The following is a 13991-nucleotide window of genomic DNA, read 5'->3' as shown; positions in this document are numbered from 1 at the left end:
TTTGCAAAATTAATCTAATTTGGTATTATTTGTTAATTTATATATGATAAAAATATAAAATTATTAGAAATATAATTAATTGAAGAGGTTTTTTTGTATAATAATTTATCAAAAATATAATATTTAGAAAAAAAAAGTTTTTAACCATAAAATCAAACATATACATACATAGGTATACGAGTAAAACGAAAACTGCATGTTCAGTTTACTAGAAATTTCCCGCCTCATAACGTGGTTGTATCGTATTGTATTTACAACGGATTTATGGTTGCATGATAAAGGAAAAGTCATAGAAGTTATCTGATTTTTTGAGTAACTTATCATTTGTTCATAAATAATTTTTAAGTGTTGTTTATATAAGTGGTTTTAAAAGTTTAAAAAGATGTCATTCAATTTGGCGGATATTCAAGAACAGCTAAATGAGGCTAATAACTCTAAAAGTAATGAAACCGGCGTTTCATTTTCTGGAAAATCGTTGAAACTCAATTCCGAAGAAGATGGTAATTATTTTCAATGACAATTGTTCGTTTCTTAATATTTGTCACCTACTTTAAATAATGTCAATTATATTTCTAGCTAAGCAAGTTTGTGAAGCAATTAAAAAATGTCCTAGCTTGGATTATTTTGATCTGGAAGGAAATACTTTAGGTCCAGATGCTGCCGAAGCCATATCAAAAGTACTCAGTAGTCATGGAAGTAATTTAAAAAGAGCTTTATGGAAAGATATGTTTACTGGAAGAATGAAAACAGAAATTCCTCGGGCTTTAGAATCTCTTGGAGTTGGATTGAATACTGCTGGTGCTCGATTAGTTCAATTAGATCTAAGTGATAATGCATTTGGACCTATTGGAATTCAGGGTTTAGCTACTCTTTTAAGTTCTAGTACGTGCTACACTCTTCAACAATTATGCCTGAACAATAACGGCTTGGGAATAACAGGAGGAAAAATGTTAGCAAAAGCATTGCTTGATTGTCATGCTAATAGTTCGAAAGAAGGAAAACCATTAGGATTAAAAGTCTTCATTGCTGGACGAAATCGTTTGGAAGATGATGGTGCAACAGCTCTTGCTGCTGTTTTTGAAAAACTTGGAACACTCGAGGAGGTTGTTATGCCACAAAATGGTATTTATCATACAGGAGTAGCAGCTTTGGCCTGTGGGCTCTCTGCTAATCCAGGCTTAAAAATTCTAAATTTAAATGATAATACAGTTGGTCCAAAAGGTGCACAAGCACTTGCAGAAGTCCTTCCGAATTTTCCAGACCTCGAAAGTTTAAATCTTGGTGATTGTTTGTTGAAAACTAAAGGAGCTATGCTTATTGCAGAGGCGTTAGGAATTGAAGGAAATCATCTATCATTAATAGAGCTTAACTTAACGTTTAATGAAATTCGTACGAAAGCAGTAGATTATTTAGCTCGTGCTATGGCTGACAAAACACAATTAATGAGTCTACAGTTGGATGGTAACGCTTTTGGAGAGTCTGGTAGAACAACTTTAAAAGAAATGTTAACAAACAGTGATAAGATTGACTCTTTGGGAACATTGGATGAGGATGCAACATGTGACGAAGCAAGTGATTCAGAAGAAACAGATACAGCAGATGAAGATGACGATGATGATGATGAAGAAAGCGATGAAGATGATGGTGAAGAAAACGAGGAAGATGAAAGTAAAGTAATGGTAAAACAGCACAACACAGCTAATGGAGTACTAAATATTCCTAAGCCGAAAAATCCAATTGATGTTAAAGAATTTATTAAATATCCAACTGGAGAAAATCTCCTTCTAGTGGAAGGAGACAAAATTACAAAGCTTATAGAATATGTAAAAGTAAGTTAATTCACTAAAAATTTATGTATTAATTATCTATAATCAATCATATTTTTTCAGAATCGTAGCTACGAAAATGATAAAGGTGATTCGTTCCAATATATTGATGAACTATTGCCTGTTATAATGAAAGTTTCATCTTTATGTGGAAGTGGATATTGTGATGTTCGAATAGAAGCTGAAAAATTAACAGACCTTTTATATTCACAATTATTTTCTTACGCGTCAACTAATGATCGAATGTCATACATAAATAATAATCTTCTAGTACACTTGGGACTCATCAAAGTAAGTTATGAAAACAATTATGGAAAATTAAATAATCTTTTAGCAAAAAAATTCAAATATCATTACTGAAATAAATTTTTTCATAGGGTGAAAATAAAAAAGCAGAAAAAGTTGACTGGAATTTAGAAGGTTGCTTTAAAGCTCTTGAAAATGTAAGTCAGCAAAATTACTTTCCAGCATTGACAAGGACTGTTCTTAAAGTGTTTATTGAAAGATCTTTTCCAACTAAGAAGAAAGTTATCGATCCATTCCAGGAAGTGAAAACATCTTTGAAATCGATTTTGGATAAAAACTTGTAATATAATACTGCAAATAATTAAATCAATTAAAACACTATTTTTACTGTGGATACGACGGTGTTAATATCACAAAGATTTATATTTATTTTCAATAATTAGTTTATAAACTGCTGCGCGGCACTTTTTACGTATTAAGAAATTAAAGTAATAATGATTCATTGATAACTCGATATCACGAATATTGTCTCAAATTTCAAAATATTAAACTCTAAATTTATCTTTGTTATTTTTTTATATATACATAATTGTAACAAAAAAATTATAATTATAATAAATATTCAATTTTTAGCAATTTTCATCACCACAGACAGATATCAAAACTTTATTAGCTAGTTGTCCAACAAGAAAAAAATTTCTTTGTGGATAAACATTCAGTTTTGCATCAAGACACTCAGAACAAATGTGAAGATAAAATAACCTTCTTTGATTAAAAGTATCACACACCACATGTAGTTAGTTTAATTTATTATGTTGTTTTCGTTTGTATCAAACTTCGAGGATCCCATCCTGGATGAAAAAGTTTATTAATGAGTGGAGTACAATGTTGTGACACTTGATCTTCCATATACTTATTTGCCTGAAAAAAAAATTAAATTGTTAGATATTCCTTTATAATCAATAACATACAATACATACCAGGTAAATAATAAGTTGTTGTTTTGTTTCAGAATCACAATTTTCCCCTAAAGTTGATGGATATTCTAATTTATTATTTTTCTCCAGATTATTTTTTATTATTTCTATACATAGACTCTCATTTAATGGTTTCGCATTAGAAAAAAGTCCTGAAAAATGATGATTAGTATCATTTAATAATTTATTGTTTTTAATTTCTTCCCACTTACTTTCGGTTCTTGAAGCAAGAGACTTTGTAGAATTATCACTAGAATCATGAGGACTTTCTAGATATTTTGATAATATTTCTAAACTTTCACGACAATCCGCAAACAAAACTGGATAACGATGCATCAGTAACTTTTTAAGTAAAGCATTTGCTCGATTGTCCGATAAACTATTGGTTGGTGTACACATTATTTCATCATCTGTACGTCGTATTAATAAAATACGACCATTATACCTAATTTCAATATAGACAATTATACAATTCTGCATTCATTATTTCCAAGGGATATTGTACCTTTTTAATTGTTCAGCAACATTCAGGTTTAAATATTCTCTGATGACCATCCGAACGAGACTATCAATAGTTGTGGGCATTCGAGCAACAGCTAAAGGAAGGACGTCATCAAAAGTTGCATCAAGAATTAAACCATTAATTCCTTCATTATTCATTGCAGCCCAAGTTGCAGTAAAACCACCAATGCTCCAGCCATAAACAATAATCCTTTCTTCTGGGAAACCTAATTTTTCGATAGCAAATCTCATAACTGCTTCAATTGCATCGATTTCAGCATCGGGAAATGGTGACCCCTAGTATGTCAAATGATATGAGTTTATTTACTTGATTGTATTATATACAATTATACTTACTGTACTTCCGCCAAATCCTGGATGATTCCACCCCAAAACAGAATATCCCTTATTTAATGGAGTTGACATTGCTCCGGTTTCATAAAAACCACAATTTCCTTCACATGTTATAACAAGAATGTGACCATTCGATGACCTAGTAAATAGTTATCTATTCAGTCATAAGAATCGATTATCCTTGATTAATAAGTTATTCATGTTTTACATTACTTGTGACGTCGATCAATGAACATAGTGTCAATTTCATTTTTGTTAAAAGTTAAAAGTTTAGATCTCTGTCCACCAAGATCTAAAAGGTCAATTCTCCCTTGAAGCATTGCAGATTCTGTAAGAAAGTTTTGAAATCAGTCTTTACTAATCTTCAAATTCTAATAATCGAGATAACTTACTCATCGCCATATTAATGAGTGTCATACTGCCAGGATACATTAATTTTAATGCAACTGTATTGGCAATAATATAAGACACTAGTTTACAAGGTACAGCAAATATTAAATTTTTCCCACTTCCACTTGTTGACCTATTGAAGCTTTTCTGCAACACAATTCTTTTCCTTCCATCCGGTCTAGTTGTATAAAATTTAAATTAAGATCTTCATTCTTATGTCTTACATAAAAAATAATAAAAAACATATTACCTGTCCAATGAAACTACTTCGAAATCTTTAGGCCAAGCCCAAAATTCGAAATCGTACTTAAGAAGATCTTGCTTTGATTCATAATTGTAAGCTTGTCTAGCTTTATTTAAAGTTTTAAGAAACTTGACGTATGTAGGATTATTAGCTCTAGCATATCCTCTCATTGCTAGAGATGCAATCAAAAGTACTCCAGCACCGGCAATCAATTTAGAAAAAGTGTAGGCATTTTCAGCTAATGAATAACTTCGACGGTACATAAATGTTGCAATAAAAGGAAGAGCATAAAGACTTATTGACCATATTGCTGTAAACTAATGGATATAATTTAATAAATATTTGAAAGGTTTTTACAATCATTCAATACTTACTGAAGTAATTACATGATCGCCCCATCGTTCGAAGCTATTTGGTTCATATGTTTTCTGAAAATAAATAAATTAATTGTAACCTTTTTACTGGAAGGAACGATAGAAAGTTATTCAAAGAGAACATTACTCCACCACCACTCACCCAAGAAGTTTCATGATATTTAAATAAACGTGGACTAAATGCACTTTCCCAAAGTATTTTTATTAAAGACATATTAACTGTTATTCTGGATTCAATCCAAATAATTTAAATGCTAAATATGACGATTAGAGTAAAATTTATTATTGGCAAAACAGTACACCGCGCATTTTCTACTGTCATGCCCTCTTTTTCATAACCTCACAATACTTCTGACAATCAATTGCATCATGACAACATTGAAATAGACAAAAAATCATTATTATTTAAAACACAAAAATCAAGTTAATAAAATAATTGCTTGTATGTATTATTATTAATAGTGATTTATTACTTTAATCATAAATATTTAAAAACATGAATGCTACTAAGGCAAGAAAAGCTCGTGTAAATCGAGCTCACAGAATAAAAGCTGTCAAGTAAGTTTATTAGGGTGAATTTAAATCTTTTAATCATTTAAAAGTAAAAATAAATATTGTCAATTATTTTAGAAATATGCCTATGGCTATTCTGCTCAAAAAAAAAGCTGAATGTGAAGCCAAAGCACTTCAAATTGTTAAAAGATTGATAGAACCTTCAGTTGATGTTAAATGGATGACAGAAGCTGTAAGTATTATTTATTAATCTATCTTTATCTTAAGAAATATCTTCCTCTTAAGAAAATTAATTGTAAATTTCATAGCTAGGGCAAATCAATCGTTCTCATTTAGAAGATGTTGCTGACGAAAGAGCTATAGAAAAAATTTGTGGATATGTTCTATGTGATAATGAACTAATAAAAGTGGTGAACAAAAAATATCATATTTCAACTTTGAAAAATAAAGTTTATGATGTGGAGAAGATGAAAAATTTTTGTAGTTTTACTTGTTATTCTGCCATGAATCATCTATTGATGCAGATGCTTACGAGTCCGCTTTGGTTGAGAGCTGAAGAAGAAATTCCAAAATTTACTTTACTAGATAAACGTAAGAAAAGGGCAAATAGTCCTCCTGGTATAGAAATTAATATTACAGGTATAGATTTACCTGTTGATATTGATGATATACCAACAAAAGAAGAAAGTGAGCAGGGAAGTAGTAATGATAATGTAGAAAATAATACAAGAGTTACGACTAAAAATCAAGTATCTAAAATTAGACGAATGAGTTCGAAAAATGAAATTGATGAAATTAGTTCTAGAAGCCAAGATAAACAACTTATTTTAAAAAACAACATAGATACAGAAAAAAATTCAATGAACAATGATGATATAAATGAAATGACTAATAAAAATGAATATAATCAAGAGTTTCCTAAAAAAGATTCTGATGTTGCATCGTCTGAGTCAAATAAATCAATAGAAAATTTCTCAACAATAATTTCTGATGCTAAAAAAGCGAATACAATTTTAGAGCCTATCATTTCAACTGTTAATGATAAACAATTAAATTTTACTTCACAAAAACCAATAGGAAAGACAATAGTTCCTGAAGAAAAAATCAGAAAGAAAAAGCCTGTACAAAAACCAGTTATTTTTACTGAAAAATTATCAACGCGACTTGAGAGATGCTTTAATGAATGGGTTACAAAAGACACTTACAATTTTCTATTTGGTAAAAAAACCGAGACAAATGAAATGATTAAAAAAAGAGAGTTCAATGATAAATATAATGCATTATGTAGAAAACTTGATCGGCTCCAATTTGAAGATGATGATGAAGAACAAGAAACATCAGCTATATCGGAAAATCTAAAACCGGCACCACACTATGCTACTCTTAAAGAGCAAGCGAAAGAATTAGAAATCAAAGTAAATGATATTTATTATTTTTTCAAATAAAATGAATAAATCAGAAGTATTTATTTAAGGATATGATTGCAATAAATAAATGTTTTAGGTTCGAGCTTTTTATAGTGGACAACTGGAAACAGAAATTCCTGCAGAAAATTTCGATAAAGAAGAAAACGATCAAGAATCAGGTACTATTATTCCTCTCACAGATGCTCGTACTCCAAATGCTCTTCGTAGAAGAATTGTTCTTGATAAGCTCAACAAAATGTAAGTATTATCACTTTGTTGATTTATTATAATACAATCAGTGAAATGACTTCGGATAAAATTCGAAAAAATTAATGTTACAGATTACCAGATGTATTACGAACATTAACCGGTTCAAATCAAACAGAATATCTGTATACTGCTAAACGTATGTCATTAGTAAAGACATTAATCAGCACATTTAATCTTACAGCAAATAATATTGTTTTTAAAACCGCTGAATGGACTCTAGTATCTCTTTTAATTATAAAAATGTAAGTTAAACATAATTAATTAAGAAAATGAAAGCTTTATTATACTAAAAAATCAAAACATTTCATTGTTTTAGGCTTGGATTAGTAGACTCAAATATTGAATCTTTATTATCAAAAAAAGATACAACAATGTATCTCTCAATGATTTTATTGTCTTATCAGCTAGATTTGAATTATATCAATAATTTAATGAACAGATTTACAATTCCACCTAAAGTAAGTGATATGGGAGATTTTATTGAAGAGTGTTAAATATAAATAAAGTTTTTACTCATCTAATCAAAATTTTTTGTTATTTGACATGAATCAAAAATTCACATAACGTTCCGAAAATTCAAATATGCAATTCATACAATGCTGTTTAGTACTGCTGAAGCACTTGAACTTAACACTTGCTATGCAAGGAAAACTTTCATTTTTTCATTATGAAAATTTACATGTCTATTTTTAATTTTGCATGCACAGTGTAATCCTTCAGCATATTGTTTATTATTTAATTTTTCTATAAATTCCCATTTTATACTATCAGACTTATTATGAAAAATAGGACCTTTCATGGCAAATATTATTTAAAAACCTGTAAATATGAACAGCTACAAAATTTTTCATCTTTAATTTCTCAATTATTATCGTTAAATTCTCAATTTTTTTTTTTTCTTAAATATTTGTTACGAACAACTGCTATTTGATTATTTTTATAAATCATTAATTTGAGGAATCGTTCCCATGCTGTATCAGAAATAAATGAAATCTTTTCTTTCGATGGATTCTGTTTGAACACTATTTTTGAAACGAAATTTCTTGTTCGTCAAATCTTTAAATGTGAAAGGATAAGGTCTGAAAAAATATAATAAAATTTAGTAAATTGACTTTGACAGAAACTTAGTTGATATTATTGAGATATAAAAGGTAAGGATTAAAATAAAAACTTTTTCCGTTTGTTGATTTCGATTTTAATATCACTGTATCCAGATTGACTATTAAGATCATCTTTATTAGTTGATTCAGCAACTGTAATAGTACTGTCTAATGGTACTTCTGGATTTTTTATTATATTACGAATTGCATTTGATAATAATCGTTTTAAAGTCGTGTATTCATTAGTCTGATGATACGACTCATTTGTAAAATGATCACTACAAACATATGAATTTGGCGAAATAGAAGTTCTCGCGATAGCAATCATCCATTCCTGCTTTAACACATCATCCATAGAAAATCGACCGATCAAGAAATAGTTTATACGTATTATAAAAAGTAATAATAAGATGCAGTTTTGATAATTGATTCAATATAATTTTAAATATTATTTAAAATATAAAAAAAACACATTTCTTGTTTGTCAAAACTTCGACTATCATCATACGGAATAGGTTCTTTTTTACAAATTACACATATTTTTGGCATTTTTTGCTGTAATTAATAAAATTAAATAGTTGTCTCGATTAGTCAAAATAAGTTAATTTTTTCAAAAAAAAATGGAAAAAGTTACAAAAATTTGAAAATTCCGTTTATTTAAAAAAGGATAGAAACGATACAGTTATTTTTTATCTCTTTCTTCCGGGACATCTCATTTCTGATTGGCTTGCCTCCTTTATGCGTAATACATATGTCTATGATCATTCATAGTCAATCGATAATATAGAGTTACGTAACATAATAGTTCTTGTATCATCATAAAAGTTAGAGGGAGTATTAGTCACCTTTCTAAAAATGGTGCGTAGATTGAATCACTAGTTGTTTTTTTAGTTTCTGTTAGTGCAACAGACATTAGTAAATGGAGTAGAAAATCTTAAATTTGTGATTTTTGGTGTTTACATTCATCATTGAATTCACAAATAAATATTTTTACGAATGACGTTTGTTCGAATGGCTATACATTTGTGAAATCTAATTGGGTGAACGTGACTGTTGGCGAATTGTCTATTGGAAGTTTTATATTAAAACGAAAAATGGAGAGTATATTTCACGAAAAGGTAAAACAAATATTCATTAATTTCGTATTAGCTAGAAATTGTTTATAAAAATTTGTAAAACAATAAATAACTTAATATTATTATAGCAAGAGGGTTATCTTTGTGCACAACATTGTTTGAATGCTCTTCTTCAAGGACCATACTTCAATGCTGTTGATTTAGCTAACTTGGCTCAACAAATGGATGAAGAAGAAAGGATAAGAATGGCAGAGTCAGGAGTTGATTCCGAAGATTATAGACAATTCTTAGAGGTACTTCGTTTGGATTTAACTTTATACAACCTTAATATAGGGCAGATTGTCTTTTTCATGTACAATATTAGCAACCATCAGAAAATATGGACGATAGTGGATACTTTTCGGTACAAGTGATAAGCAGTGCATTGAAAGTATGGGGACTGGAGCTAATTCCCTACAATAGTACTGAACCAACAGCACTTACAGCACAAAATAATCCTTCGTACGTTATTCCATCTTTCACCAATAGTAAATTACTTAAAAATACCCAATGTCTTAACTAGAGAATATATTTATTATTTTTTTTATAGACAAATGCGGGCTTATATATGCAATTATAAAGGTCACTGGTTTACAATTAGAAAAATTGGTAATCAATGGTTTAATTTGAATTCTATTCTAAGTGGTCCACAGCTCTTATCGGACACTTATTTAGCTATGTATCTTGCGCAGCTGATTCAAGAAGGTAAATTCGATATTATAAAATGGATCAACTCAACATTTTTTTATTACATAAATATAATATTTGATATAAAATTGATAAAATTCTTAATTATTAGGTTACTCCATTTTTATTGTTATTGGAGATTTACCACCATGTCCTGCTGATGATATTTTACTCAAAAATCCAGTTTCTGCTACTTCGAAATCAAAATCAATCTCTCAAGTACCTAAGAAATTTGATTCTGTAGGGTATAGATTAGGTACGGCTGAAGAAGATGAGCAGGCTAAAATACAACAGGCTGTATCAGCATTAGAGAGAGTAAAAGTACCTTCCTCTTCATGGAGTTCTACTAGTTCAAATCCCCCTTCTAATGGACCTAAAGAGCGAATTATCCCCATAGTGCTAGAAGATGATTCGAATGATGAAGATGCTGCTAATTTACAGAGAGCATTAGAATTATCGCTTCAAGATGTTGATGAAGATGAAACGAATGAGCAATTAACAATGAGGTTAGATGTGAATGGTGGTAGAGGAAATACGTCAAAGAAAGAGGAAGAAGATGAAGATGATGAGTTGAGAAAAGCCTTACAATTAAGTTTAGAGTGTGTGACAGCTCCAACAACTCCAGATCCCGATGATCTTCGTTGGCGACGCCTTGCATACCTTGGTATACCAGCGAGACCATCGAACAATGAATCTAAATTAAATACTTAACAAATCTTCTAATTCAAATCTATATTTCTACATTAATCATGATTATTTTTGGATAAAGAATACAAAAAATTCAACATAATTTTAATGGATGATATATTTGTTGAAATAATCAAGTGTACTAATTTTTAATCTTAAAAAAATTATTAATGTTGGAGATTTTTAATGGTTTTACATACCAATAGTGAAAATGTATTCAAACAGAAAATAAATATAAAAAAAATGTACATTACTGAGAGAAATTTATGTACATGCAACTAGAGATTAACTTTTTTATTTATAGATAATAGATTGTAGAAAATTTTTTATCTATTGATTCTGAGCAATAAAAAATTCTAATCATTTTATCATGCTTTATTATTGACTAACTTTTATTTGGATATAATTTATGTCGAAATAATTTTAAATTCATTAATTAACTTTTTTATGTATATTTTAGAGTTTAAAAACATGTTGTTAACTAAGGGAACAAAAAAAGGCATTTTTTACGTGAGTGCATTACTACCCGAGCTGTAAGCGACAGTGCCTTACACTCAGGTAAGATGTCTTTTTTGTTTGCATGGCTAAACTAATTTTTATGATGTCAATGTATGTTGACATCATAAAAATTTTTAGGTTAGAAAGCTGACAGCTTTTTTCCCTCAAACAAAGATAGTGCTAGTCTCCTTTATATCTTTTGAGTACAGGAATACGTTGATTTTTTCCCTAAAAATAAGGAAAAAATAGTTAACATTTGAGGGAGATATAAAAAAAAAACAGATTAATTATTCATTATCTACTGAAAATAATAACGGTGTCTTTTTTGTTGATATCATTCTTGAGACAGAGAAAAGACTTCTCTCTCTGCTTGAGAGTGGTTTCGATATTTAAATAATTATGTGTGTCAGTGCGCAGTATCAGTGAGTTTTCATAGTAGTATTAGTTGAGTAAATGACGATACATTTTGATGAGTGCATTTTCAACATTTATTATCAATCAAAAATATATTAAAATCACAGATTCAAAAAAATTAAACAAATGTCGAGTTCTGATTTTATTGCAACAGATACAATAGATGGTGTCTGGCCATTTCTTCAAAGTGTAAGTTGCCTTAAATTGTAATTTTTATTATTATCAGAAATACTTGATATCAAGTGCCTAATTTAACAGGTTATGCATTATGCAGGTTATATTTCGAATCAAACAACCGCATTATTTACTAAAAATAAATCAATATTTATGAAAAGATTTAGTCCTTTTGTTACATGTTACAATTTCTTCAAAAAATATTCTTTACTTTTTGTATATGTTTTCGAAAGTGCCATGCCTTTCGTTCTATTAATGATGATATGATGATGTCACGCATCGATTTATGATTAAGATGATCAAATGTATCAGTATGTCTTCTTATAGTTAAAAACCATTTGTATATTTTGTATCATAAAACAATAAAAATAATTAGAATTTTCAGAAATTAATGTAAAACAGCCAATGATAGTTGATACTTCGAAAATATAAAATAAAGTAAAATCAAATAAACTCTAGTACCGAGTATAATATTAAAGTGAATTGATAAATTATTTGAATATAGGATTATTGAAATTGTTACAGATTGAATGGAAAGATCCATGGCTAGCAATTTTACTAGCATTTCATATAGCAGTGACTATGACTGCCTTAATGACGAGAAATCATGCAAACTTCCAAATTTTATTATTTCTTGTACTTCGTAAGTGTTGATTTGAACAATTCTCTTTTAATATTTATTTAAATAATGAATACGATATATCTCTTTATAATAACTACAATGAATAAAATTTATTTATTTTTTAGTACTTTTAGTTTATTTTTCTGAAAGTATAAATGAAGCCGCCGCAAGCAATTGGATGTAAGTTATCTCTTATTCATGTAGCCTATTTATTTTATTATTGTGCGTTTTTAACTTAACTAAATTAATTAAAAATTTTCTAGGGCCTTTTCAAGACAACAATATTTCGATTCCAAGGGCTTATTCATATCAATAGTATTTTCGGTACCAATTTTAATGAACTGTATGATAATGGTGGTATGTATAATTTCTTTTTTTTCTAATAATGTAAAAAAGTAAAATACTGGCTACATAAGTTAATGTTAGAGCAATTATTTTAATGCTTGTGCAGAACAAGTAAAAAAAAATTACTTTCAGGCAAGTTGGCTCTATCAATCAAGTCAATTAATGACTAGCTTAAAACGTGCACAATTGCGACAACAAGCTAAAATTCGACAAGGTGGAAATGAAGGCATAACGAATGCAACAAATACCCTTAAGTCAAAAAACGAATAATTGAAGAAGATACAAAATCTAGTCAGAGTAATTGTTCAGTAATTACTCGTTTGGTTTATGATAAGTGTTAAGTACTAAAGATACAGATAATAATTAAATGGAGTGATAGTTGAAAATTGCACGAAATTTTCTGCGGATGTTGATCACCACGGCGTATCAGTTTTTCATCAAATCAAACATTTATTTTATAATTGTTAATACATTTTATTTTTAGGTGAAATTAATTATAAAAATAAGGGTGAATATTTAAGAATGATCTGAAAATAGAGATCGCATAGATTTATATAAGTCATAAATGTTCATTGGCGCTAAACAAACGTAGACCTGAAAAAAACTTTGTACATTTTTAAAAAGGCTCGTTGCTGCGTGTAATATTTATTCATTAATTATTTTTTGTGATACTCTTAATTGTTGAAATTGTTCATTAACGAATTATTTAATCCATTGTTTGACAAATTTATCAATTTTTTATGTCATTAGTTTAATATTTTAGCTTTATTTTTATGTGCGAAGTTTACCTTGTATGCATTTCGTTTTTGTATTATGGACATTCCGATCATTTATAGTTTTTTCATCATCGTTTTATGCCCTAATAACTTACAATCAGTAAAAATATTCGAATTGCGTGCTTCAAGTACTTACATCTTCAATGCATGCGTACCTTTATAATTTAAAAATCAAAAAAAAAAAAAATTGTTTTTTATAATTATTTACTGTATATTGGTCTTCCTCCTATAATTGCAAAAAATTATTTAATCTTCTTTGAAATTATACACAATCACTTTGCCATTATTGATATATAAATCCTTGATAACTATTTATGCATATTTCATCAAGTCATTATGGTATAAATGTGAATTCAATAATGAACTGTCATTAATAAAATTTGATTTTGTCAGCAACTTTTTTCTAATCATTTCAATGATTTATTTAATAAATAATGAATGTCAACAACATTGTTCATTTACTGAATGTTAT

General features: G+C 28.7%; 6 protein-coding genes across 7 annotated transcripts; 4 read left to right on the top strand and 2 right to left on the bottom strand.

The window, feature by feature from the left end:
• Positions 1-96: 96 nt before the first annotated feature.
• Positions 97-2860, top strand: LOC118074977 (Ran GTPase activating protein). The gene is made up of 4 exons (XM_035096548.1): positions 97-500; positions 577-1829; positions 1890-2117; positions 2204-2860. Exons 1-4 carry the CDS (start codon positions 383-385, stop codon positions 2414-2416), a joined length of 1812 nt encoding a protein of 603 aa, XP_034952439.1. The 5' UTR covers positions 97-382; the 3' UTR covers positions 2417-2860.
• Positions 2709-5248, bottom strand: LOC118074979 (phosphatidylserine lipase ABHD16A). The gene is made up of 10 exons (XM_035096550.1): positions 5055-5248; positions 4913-4966; positions 4545-4855; positions 4297-4472; positions 4118-4232; positions 3908-4043; positions 3555-3847; positions 3262-3494; positions 3053-3201; positions 2709-2993 (listed from the first exon to the last, which is right to left on the bottom strand). Exons 1-10 carry the CDS (start codon positions 5124-5126, stop codon positions 2883-2885), a joined length of 1650 nt encoding a protein of 549 aa, XP_034952441.1. The 5' UTR covers positions 5127-5248; the 3' UTR covers positions 2709-2882.
• Positions 5218-7604, top strand: LOC118074978 (putative RNA polymerase II subunit B1 CTD phosphatase rpap2). The gene is made up of 6 exons (XM_035096549.1): positions 5218-5470; positions 5543-5657; positions 5734-6840; positions 6929-7089; positions 7173-7343; positions 7418-7604. Exons 1-6 carry the CDS (start codon positions 5409-5411, stop codon positions 7593-7595), a joined length of 1794 nt encoding a protein of 597 aa, XP_034952440.1. The 5' UTR covers positions 5218-5408; the 3' UTR covers positions 7596-7604.
• Positions 7605-7946: 342 nt separating this feature from the next.
• On the bottom strand, positions 7947-8658 carry LOC118074980 (uncharacterized). Its single transcript, XM_035096552.1, has 2 exons — positions 8273-8658; positions 7947-8180 (listed from the first exon to the last, which is right to left on the bottom strand). The coding sequence occupies exons 1-2, from the start codon at positions 8554-8556 to the stop codon at positions 8078-8080; spliced, it is 387 nt and encodes a 128-aa protein (XP_034952443.1). The 5' UTR covers positions 8557-8658; the 3' UTR covers positions 7947-8077.
• A 402-nt stretch (positions 8659-9060) lies between these two features.
• LOC118075025 (ataxin-3-like) lies at positions 9061-10989 on the top strand. 2 transcript variants are annotated; one of them, XM_035096605.1, is made up of 5 exons: positions 9061-9319; positions 9406-9570; positions 9642-9778; positions 9867-10021; positions 10116-10986. In XM_035096605.1, exons 1-5 carry the CDS (start codon positions 9296-9298, stop codon positions 10712-10714), a joined length of 1080 nt encoding a protein of 359 aa, XP_034952496.1. In that variant the 5' UTR covers positions 9061-9295; the 3' UTR covers positions 10715-10986. The 2 variants fall into 2 exon arrangements, with proteins under 2 accessions (XP_034952496.1, XP_034952497.1); XM_035096606.1 differs by lacking the exon at positions 9061-9319 and having other exon boundaries at positions 9452-9570; positions 9611-9778; positions 10116-10989.
• Positions 10990-11537: 548 nt separating this feature from the next.
• Positions 11538-13904, top strand: Tmem18 (transmembrane protein 18). Its single transcript, XM_035096607.1, has 5 exons — positions 11538-11791; positions 12302-12419; positions 12524-12578; positions 12662-12755; positions 12876-13904. Exons 1-5 carry the CDS (start codon positions 11729-11731, stop codon positions 13011-13013), a joined length of 468 nt encoding a protein of 155 aa, XP_034952498.1. The 5' UTR covers positions 11538-11728; the 3' UTR covers positions 13014-13904.
• The last annotated feature ends 87 nt before the right edge of the window (positions 13905-13991 follow it).

This window comes from Chelonus insularis, unplaced genomic scaffold (assembly GCF_013357705.1).
Source record: "Chelonus insularis isolate UGA/USDA-ARS -01 unplaced genomic scaffold, ASM1335770v1 contig_144_pilon, whole genome shotgun sequence".
Taxonomy (NCBI): domain Eukaryota; kingdom Metazoa; phylum Arthropoda; class Insecta; order Hymenoptera; family Braconidae; genus Chelonus; species Chelonus insularis.
This window is presented reverse-complemented; position numbering and strand designations above follow the sequence as displayed.